At 41.3% G+C, this 9945-nt stretch overlaps 1 protein-coding gene and 3 non-coding genes across 4 annotated transcripts; 1 reads left to right on the top strand and 3 right to left on the bottom strand.

Moving 5' to 3' along the window:
* The first annotated feature begins 224 nt into the window (after positions 1-224).
* Positions 225-1168, top strand: LOC142498120 (olfactory receptor 1F1-like). Its single transcript, XM_075606626.1, has one exon. The coding sequence runs from the start codon at positions 230-232 to the stop codon at positions 1166-1168; it is 939 nt and encodes a 312-aa protein (XP_075462741.1). The 5' UTR covers positions 225-229.
* Positions 1169-4155: 2987 nt separating this feature from the next.
* On the bottom strand, positions 4156-4228 carry TRNAF-GAA (transfer RNA phenylalanine (anticodon GAA)). The gene has a single exon. It is a non-coding gene; the product is annotated as a tRNA-Phe (tRNA).
* Positions 4229-5226: 998 nt separating this feature from the next.
* Positions 5227-5308, bottom strand: TRNAL-UAG (transfer RNA leucine (anticodon UAG)). Its single transcript has one exon. It is a non-coding gene; the product is annotated as a tRNA-Leu (tRNA).
* A 379-nt stretch (positions 5309-5687) lies between these two features.
* Positions 5688-5760, bottom strand: TRNAF-GAA (transfer RNA phenylalanine (anticodon GAA)). Its single transcript has one exon. It is a non-coding gene; the product is annotated as a tRNA-Phe (tRNA).
* Positions 5761-9945: the final 4185 nt, after the last annotated feature.

Genomic DNA, 9945 nt, shown 5'->3' with positions numbered 1-9945 from the left:
ACATATTTTCTTATAATGCACACTCCATTTATGTATGTATGTATTTATGTTTATTTTTATGTATATAGCACCCACAGCGTTTTACAAGAGAGACAATACAGTACAGGGAATTATAGTACAATAAGAGCAAAAAATAAGGTCAGACAATGGGAAAGGAAATCCCTGCCCCGGAGAGATTACAATCTAAAAAAAAAAGTGTGTTGTTTCTTGTCCCCAACAGAATAATACAATGAAGAAATCCAATGGAACCACAGAATTTATAATGACTGGACTGTCAGAAATTCCAGGGCATCAGACCTTATTGTTTGTGTCATTTTTAACTATGTATCTTTTAAACGTTCTTGGTAATATGATTATAATTGTACTAATAAGGTTTGACTCCCATCTTCGCACGCCCATGTATATTTTCCTATGCAATTTATCCTTTGTTGATGTGTGTTTTACCTCCTCCATTGTGCCAAAAATGTTAGCTAATATCGTCTCGGAGACAAAGACAATCTCTTTGGTAGACTGTATTTTGCAGCTGTACTTTTTCTTGTGTTTTGCCTGCACAGAATGCTTTCTTCTAGCAGTGATGGCATATGACCGCTATGTGGCTATCTGCAACCCATTGCATTACATGGTGATTATCAGCAGGAGATTGTGTGCTGTTCTCGTGATTGGCTCCTGGGTCGTCTCTGCACTGCATTCACTGTTGCATAGTCTGATGGCATCTACCTTGACATTTTGTGGTACCAATAAGGTCCATCACTTCTATTGTGATATGGCTCCTCTTTTAAAGTTGTCTTGCTCAGATATCTCACTCAACATAATGTTGATCTACACAGAGGGAGGATTGCCATTGTTGATCCCATTTCTTATTGTGTTGGCCTCCTATGCTCGCATCATCCAAACCATTGTGAAGATCCGTTCCACTAATGGCAGAAGTAAAGCCTTCTCTACTTGTTCCTCTCACCTGACAGTGGTATCTTTATTTTATGGGACTATTGCCTTCATGTATTTGCGCCCGTCCTCCACTTTTTCACTAAGCTCTGACAGAATTGTGAGTGTTGTGTATACTGTTATAGCTCCAATGTTAAATCCATTTATCTATAGTTTAAGAAATAAGGAGGTGAAAGGGGCATTGAAAAAACTACTCAGCAAGGCAAATTTTCTTAATCATCAATAAAGCTAATTGTAACAGTTTGCTGCGCATACAAACCATGATAATTATAAGTGTACTATAAAATGTTATGTGTATATATATATATATATATATATATAAATTCATATATTTTTTCATTAAACCCCTATAAAACAAAGTACTGCTGTTTGACTGCATTACTGATTATTACATGTGTAAAATCACTGTTACAGGTGCTTTCAATCTAATAGTGATATATCAAAAAATCTGATCACCGAGGGTAGTGATAGTATTTCAGCTAAGCATCAACCTAATGTGAAAATGTATTGCAATTTTTAGGGAGATATTCATATTCAGGAAATTCACATTAAAAAACAAATTTCGTGTATTTATTGTGTATTGTTAATATAGAGATACAAAAGATGCCCCGCTACAGTTTAGAGGAATATGCAGTGAGGTGCTCACTAGGCAGGTAAGTATAATAGAACACAAGAACAGAAAACCTAGTTAAGGAGCACTCTGTGACTGGAAGTGATTTGTGAGGTAATTAAAATTAAATTTTAATGTACATAAACGAATATAAAATACAGAGTATTAAAAAAATATGAAATAGAAACAACATCTGTAGTGACGAGGATCGAAATAGAATTACTTCCCCAATCACTTCCAGTGACAGAGTGCTCCTTAACTAGGTTTTCTGTTCTTGTGTCCTAATATTGTTTTTGGATTGGCAAATTTATCACCGAAAACCGAAAAGCACAATAACAAATTGGCTATCTAATTAATTCTGCTTAAGAATAGACTTTACACAACTGAGGAACAAGACTTGCACATATGTATTTACATATTAGCTTTAGCTTTTATATGCTACTATGGAAAAATAGTTAAACATCTTTAAATAGTTTCAATCACACTTATTTTGAGAATATAAAATATAGTATGTTTTAGCCTTATTAGTATAACACAGCTCCAGTGAATACAAGCTTTTAATCTCTCCCCTGTCAAGGGGGTTATTATTTATTCTGCACATATTCTGCAACCTGAACCTCGCATATTACCTAATATGTCTTACACTTATACTGGGTAGTTTGTTCAGTGTTGTGAATTGTTCATTTTTATTTTGAATGAAACGATTTGAAGTGGATTATTGTTTCTCACTATATGGCAACATCAGCCAAAATGAGGAGTACGTGTATTGTAATGTAGCATGCCAAATAAGAATAGTATCTAGCTGCTTATTTTTTGCTTGCTTTATTTTCTCTCTCTTTTTTTTTTTTAAAGAAACCCAGCAAGTTACTGTAGCACCCGAATCTACAAATAATTGCCTATTTTCCAAAGTCTATCAGCTACTAACTGAGGCAAAATCGGAACAAAAAAATAGAATATAGGTTGTCAAAAAGGGAACCCTATAGAAAAGCATTGGCATTTTACCCTTTGTCCATCGAAGTCTGCAGGAAGACTAGCTAAGCAAACCGCATAACGTGGGTACAGTGCGTAGAACAAGGGAGAGGGTAGTTAGTGCTCTAATAGTTATTAGCACAACATGAATAATACAGAGCAATAGGTAACTCAGACACACTATCATAAGATATGTCATAAACTAGTGGCTTACAATGTGATAACAAGTACAGTATGTTCTCTGTGCCATGAAAGCGTGTGCGCGCGTGCGCGTGTGCGCGCATTCTATTCTTGCACAATACATCCTGCTGTGATCAGTCTGTAAATACTGTAGGTTGGATTAGGGAATGGTGTGATAAACTAATTACCAGGTCTGAGTCAAGGTTGATTTTATTTTTTTAAATCCTTTGGTCAAATGAAACAAATTGAACCTTCCCCCCTCCCCCCTCCTTTCCCCCCTCCCCCCTCCCCCCTCCTTTCCCCCCTCCCCCCTCCCCCCTCCTTTCCCCCCTCCCCCCTCCTTTCCCCCCTCCCCCCTCCCCCCTCCCCCCTCCTTTCCCCCCTCCCCCCTCCCCCCTCCCCCCTCCTTTCCCCCTTCCCCCTCCCCCCTCCCCCTCCCTTCCCCCCTCCCCCCTCCCAATCCCTCTCCCCTCCCTTCCCCCTCCCCCCTCCCTTCCCCCTCCCTTCCCCATAAACTTGATCTAATACATTTGTTAGTTGTCCAGGTACTGGTAGCAGAAATTTATGCAAAGTGTCTCTATTCACATCGTTTCTGAAAAGTGGCACACGTTTACTTAATTAACACAACCATTACATTGACGAAGGTTGTATTATCAATTATACTGTACAATTATTGAGGCGCCATTTATAAATCGTTACTTATTTGAGTGTCTTGTAAAAGGAAGTTAACACATTCAATGAGAAAAAAAGTTGGTGAGGATATGTGTACTATCTATACAAAGTGACATTAAATATCCTTTTGTAAAGGATTATTATATGTTTTTTTATTTGCGTTACTTATTGCGTTGCTGCTATTCAGCAATATAATGGAAAATTGCATAATTTCAGAATTTCAGTTATAATTATATAAAATAAAATATGTTATCGGAAAGAACAAAACAATCACAATAAAACAGGGACCTTTAGTATTTTATTGGAAAACAAAAAGCCAAAGGTTTCCAAGTGTTAGTACCTGAATTACTTGGGATCAAATGTGGTTATACATTAGTTGTGTAGCTGTTCTAGTGTTAAATATAATAATTATTAATTATTATTTTAATTATTAATTACAAATAATCAGACATGGTTACAATTACACAAGTAATGCATATAATACCATTTGTTTCTTTATTTCATGTTTTCTAGTGATTGGGCTTTAATTGGTGTGCTCTAGTTGAGCAAATATTACACTATTGGTGAATGTGTTGATGCACTCTTCAATTTAACAACATATAATCTTAGCTTGCTTTTGCTCCATAAATTCTTTGGCCAGCATCTGTAGGTAAAATATCTGTTGCATGGTTTGTTAACAAAAAAATTGACAGATCGGCAAATTATATGGTAGACAAAAATGTATTGCTACGATTATATATATTGAAATCATTGGATAAATTGCTGATCTTGACAAAAATCTCTGCCGAAACCCGGGATCGAACCAGGGACCTTTAGATCTTCAGTCTAACGCTCTCCCAACTGAGCTATTTCGGCTACGTGATTTTGTTTGCACTTTGGGCTTTATAATTGTTTATCAGTGCAGGAGGAGGGAATTAACATACGAAATTGTGATTGTATGTATGTATGTACTGACGGAGAAGTGCAATGTGGACAAAATTGATTTTGTCTGAAATGGGATTTTTTTCAAAAACCATTAACATCACAAGATACTATTTTTATCCAATTTGTGACTATGTATGTGAATTTTTTTTACAGGGGGTGAGGCAGTCAATTCTCCTAGCTGTAAAAGTTGGCCAAACATAGCATGAGATTTAACAAAATTAATCCATTTAACATCAATATAGAGGTTTATTTGTTCTATTCATAACGAGTTTCTGCTTTTTCAGCCATGTGACCCCTTACTGGTGGCTTTTTAACTCCTTCAGTTTATTGCCTTTGACATTAAAGAGATCAGCTGATGAGGAAACATCAACTATATACAGGAACCAAAATGTAATATGCCAAGTACAATGGGAAGTGATACTGTTAACTATGTGCAGTGGAGTATTGGAAATAACATTTCACATTTCTGCAGGGCATGGAAAAAGTTTGAATTTATTTTTCACTAAAAAATAAATATTGTCTTTCAAAATGTTGCCATTTTGACTGAATTTTTAAAATTCGGCTTAAAAAAAAGAGTGCATGTTCAAATGCCTCAGGTAGTTCTCTAAAGTTTTTGTTCTACCGCTCTCATTAAGAATGATCACATTGATAATCTGTGAGACGTTATAAAGTGAGAGGTGGTAGTTTGACCAATTATGGATGTATCATTATTTCATTTAACATCAGTAAGCACAAGTATTACCTCAAGGGACACAGTGAAGTATTATTGAAAACATATCGTTTAAATGAATGATAAATATCATTATTTCATTTAACATCAGTAAGCACAAGTATTACCTCAAGGGACACAGTGAAGTATTATTGAAAACATATCGTTTAAATGAATGAAAGAGTAAACAAAAGTTATAAAAAATAATGATAAATAATATTGGCAGCGGTGGGATTCGAACCCACGCCTCCAGAGAGACTGGAGCCTAAATCCAGCGCCTTAGACCGCTCGGCCACGCTACCATTCACAGCGTTATTCTGTTGCTGTGTTAGAAATTGCATTTCGAACCTGGCATATCAGAAAATCAAACAATTGAATTACTGAGTTTATGGTGAATTTTTAATATACCATCAACAAAATATGGATTGATGCCATGGCAATTGGGGTTCTCAAAAACTTAATTTCTGGGAACAGGGGCATTGTTCATTTTTGGTGTGCAGCAGTGTGTCTGTTCATTTAGAGGAGTTGTGGATATGCTCAGGCTGGACATGAGCTTTCACGTTTTTATTTGTAACTGTTTGAATGCAATTATACATGATTTATTTTTTTGTACTGTTAAAAAGCAATCAAATTCAGGATACAAAAAATACAAATTTGTAAACTAAAGAAAATAAAAACAACTGCCGAAACCCGGGATCGAACCAGGGACCTTTAGATCTTCAGTCTAACGCTCTCCCAACTGAGCTATTTCGGCTACATAACAAGTTTTACAGTTTGTGCTGTGCAATTTAGGATTACTACCAAAGCGGGTATGTATGTATATCTTTATTTACATAGCGCTATTAATGCACATAGCACTACACTGCAGTTACACTTGACAATCATATAAATAACAAATAGTACAAATAACACAATGGAAAGAAGTGCTTCAGATATAAAAGTGACAGCCACGAAGAGCTTACAAACAAAAGGTGCGTTCGCTGACGTCACTGACATAACCACGTAGATGAAGACAACGCACAGGTTCAACTTGTTTTTACATCATTGCAGCTCATTGTAAACGCTAACTCCTGGATACAAAGTCGCACGCTGCCTGTATTGAGGGCGCTGTGATCTTCATCCATGGCTTCACACATGCTGAGATAGATCTACCCTGCGGCAAGTTCAGACGGAAACAGACGGATACCTCACCGTGTATCCAGCTTCTTCATCTCTCGACCTCGACTCCGACCCGGTGACGTCACTCGTGTAGAGATTTTCTCTCTAAGGGGCCAATGCAGTAACTTGCGAGAAGGTTGAATTTGGCTGTTTTATTGCGAGATTGGCATGTAGTATGCAGTTGATGGCGGTATGTGTGCGAGTTAACTGAAAAACGGCATATGCAATTGTTGCCGGAAATCAAGCGCCGGCGGGGTGGCGAGAATGGCTATTTCGCCATATTAAGCAGCACTCAGAATTCAGTAGATGCCGAGTAAGATCTCGGGGGTGCGCGGGAGAAACTCCTTGCGAGAAAAGCGCCAAAAAGCTGCGGCAATACAAGAAGGCACCAACAAGCAGCCGAGAGCCGAACATTTCAGCTGCTAGTGACATTGTTGTGTCATTGTACTGTTGCTGCTGGCAGCGCAGCTTCAATTGTATTACATGTCATTCAGAACCTGTTACATGTGTTGTTTATAATAAAATACATTATTAATGTTAGCCAAAGGTGTCTGTCTTGTGAATGACAAGAAGCAGGTATGTTCCTACAACTATCTATTGAGGGACAGCGCTGTGAAAGCCTTGCTAATGTCACTAGCAGCAAGAAACACACTGCTGTGAGTAACAGAATGCTTCAAACTATCATGAGGTGATTTTTTCATGTTCAAAAGTTGCCACCAAATTCTCCTTCAATACAGATACATGACGTAATCCCCCTCTTGCTGCATGCACGCGCTACAGTACACACAGCAACTCACTGCAATGTAAGCTTTGCAACAGAGTCCAACACACAGACACAAATGTACATGAAATGTCACAAGACACATGCACACATGTATCACCTCTTCACGTGTCAAAGAACAGAAGACACAACTGTAGCACTGCACCAGGTATGTTTCTAAAAGTATCTAATTAGGGAAAGCAGTAAAAGGTTTGCTAATGTCAGTAACAGCAAGACAGTCACTACCGTGAGTAACTGAATGCTTTAAGCAAGAAGGATGTTTTTTTTATTTATGTGCAGAGGTTGACGCCACATTCAAGTGAAATACGGATACATGCAGTCATCTGCCACTGACTGCAGGAACGCGGAGCGCTGCGCCTTGTACTCGCAACATGTGCAACTCACCAATTTCCCTCACAATCGCCATTTACTGCATTTAGCGGCAAATTCACGGCAAACACAGGAGATGTAAGCGCGCTGCCGACACACTCATATCGCAAATTGCTGCATAGGCCCCTAAATGCTCGATTTGTATCTCCCCTTGTGAGTGCAGGTCCTTCAGATTGCACACCGAAATTTCTCAGCGGGGCACACCCCCCCCAAGGGGGCGGATGATTTTTCTGGGGGGGCCCAGGCGGTTGCGGAGGACCCGCACTCTTCCCCACTGCATTTAAATTAAATGCCGGGGGATCGTGTGAGGCCTTTGCAACTCACTTAGCTTGATTGTTGATCAAATGACGCGCCGATGCCATGTGACGTCACATCTCAGTATCTCATACCTATCGGACCGAGGCCAACCTCAGTGGCATCACCTGCTTCCACTGCGACCAGAAGGGTCACATATCATGGAACTGTCCGAAGAAAAAGAAAACTTCCACTAGAACGTTCCATCCTAAGTCCATGATGTGTAACGTTCAAACCGCTGAAACAACCTCCCCACCCATCGAGAGTGCACCAGCGGCCAACCCCAACGAAACCTCTCCATCGGACATTTGCTGTCGTGTAGGTCCGGCCGCCCTTGTACATGTCATTATGGAAGGTATATATGCATTGGCCTTGCTGGACACTGGATTTCAAGTGACCATTGTGTACTGGCTGTTTTATGATCAACATCTTAAACATCTGCCGTTGCAGTCCGCGGATGAGATGAACCTACGGGGACTAAGCCACGAGGACTACCCTATTGATGGCGTGGTGAAGGTTCGGTTGGACATAACCCCAGCTGAATACGGGAAAGCATCACCCCATGGAGGTGGAGGCTCTAATATGCCCCGAGCCTCAAGAACATCCCACCTGTGAGAGAGAGGAACCTACCTCACCGATCGGTCTGACTGTCGTGTGCTGTTGCGGTAGCGGAGTGGTAACATGTCCATAAAATGCCATGCCTTTAAATATCTAAATTGATGTACGTGAGATACTCACCTGCTGTCACACAATATATATATATTTTTAATACTACACTATGAGGTTTTGCGCTGTCTTTTCTTTTGTTTTTATCTAATAATTCATGTGTACTTGCAAGAGGCTGGCGAACTACCCCTGTCTGCTTAAGAAATCCACCCAGTGTTAGACGAAGAATGTTGGAAGATATCAGCTCAAGATGGGCAAAGGATCCTCTACAACCTTCAAGCAGGGTTATCCGAGATTCTGCCGGGGGGAGTGAAGTGCATGGCCGCAACATGCTGCTATCCGGACCAGGACGAGGTCGATCATCTCTTTTCTCTAGAAAGTACGCCTGAGGAAGATACCCACAGAGGCTACAAGCTCGTGGCCGAAGTGCGGGAATGGACTTCTGAGGCGCAGAAAAGGTTCAAGGTGTTCATCGAGAACATTTCCCCTTACCCCATGCTCTTCGTTCATGGTCAAAGATTGTGGTGAATATATCCCGTTATTCCCGTTGAGACGATAACCGTGCAAGCGAATACTGCCGCGGTACAAGACCCGCCGGTCGGGCTGGCATTCGACTTCTGGGACTCGACCCTGCCCCCCGAGTGGAGGGAGCGACTGATGGCCGAGCTGGAAGCACGACGGGAAGTATTCTCCACTTGCGAAATGGATGTGGCTCAGGCCGAAACGCCCAACACACCATCCGACTAAGTGATACCATTCCTTTCTAGGAATGATCCCGTCGCATCACTCCCCAAGATGTGGAGGACATGAGAGATGTTCTACAAGAGACGGAGACAGCGGGCATAGTAACGGAATGCTGTAGCCCCTACGCATCCCCAATTGTGGTGGTCCGGAAGAAAAATGGGTCGGTCCGCTTATGTGTGGACCTTGAACAACTGCACTGTACCCGATCAGTACACTCTTCCGAGGATTGTACCTCAATGCACTGTTGGGAAGCCAGTGGTTCAGTGTACTGGACCTGAGATCTGGTACTATCAGGTACCAATGAGCGCAGAAGACCAGGAGAAGACGGCCTTTGTATGTCCCTTTGGCTTCTACCAATTCAACTGCATGCCCAAAGGCATTTGTGTTGCCCCCTCAACGTTCCAGCGCTTGATGGAAAAGACCATCGGCGACATGAATCCACAGGAATGTTTAGTAAACCTGGATGATATCATCGTCTTCGGTAAGACCCGGGAAGAACATTAGGAATGACTGCTAAAAGTGCTGGACCGATTGGGCCAAGAAGGCTTGAAGCTAGACTTTTGTCTGGCATTCGAGGAGCAAGGAGCTGAAACACTGAACTGTTCCACCCCTGAGCTAAAAATGGCAGAGATGAACACTTCAATCTACCAACTACCAGGAGGCTTACTGGTAGTGGAGGTGGCGGAGCAGGAATACCTCAGGTGCCTGTGCGTCCACTGCGGGATACCCGGCGCGGTGCCCAGCACAAAGGCACGATGCCCTCAGTGTGGCACATTTTACCTGTGGCCTAACGAGCCATGGCCCATGACCATGACGGGGTGCCTCTCTGGGAACACTAGCGGAGGTGGCGGAAAGTACTGATAAAATGGCCCTGGTTCCCCGTTACAATTGAGCGGGAAGAACCCAGGTCCAGCCGGCTGTTGAGCC

Source organism: Ascaphus truei, chromosome 6 (assembly GCF_040206685.1).
Source record: "Ascaphus truei isolate aAscTru1 chromosome 6, aAscTru1.hap1, whole genome shotgun sequence".
NCBI lineage: Eukaryota > Metazoa > Chordata > Amphibia > Anura > Ascaphidae > Ascaphus > Ascaphus truei.
The sequence above is the reverse complement of the archived record's forward strand: the minus strand, read 5'-3'. Positions and strand labels throughout refer to the sequence as shown.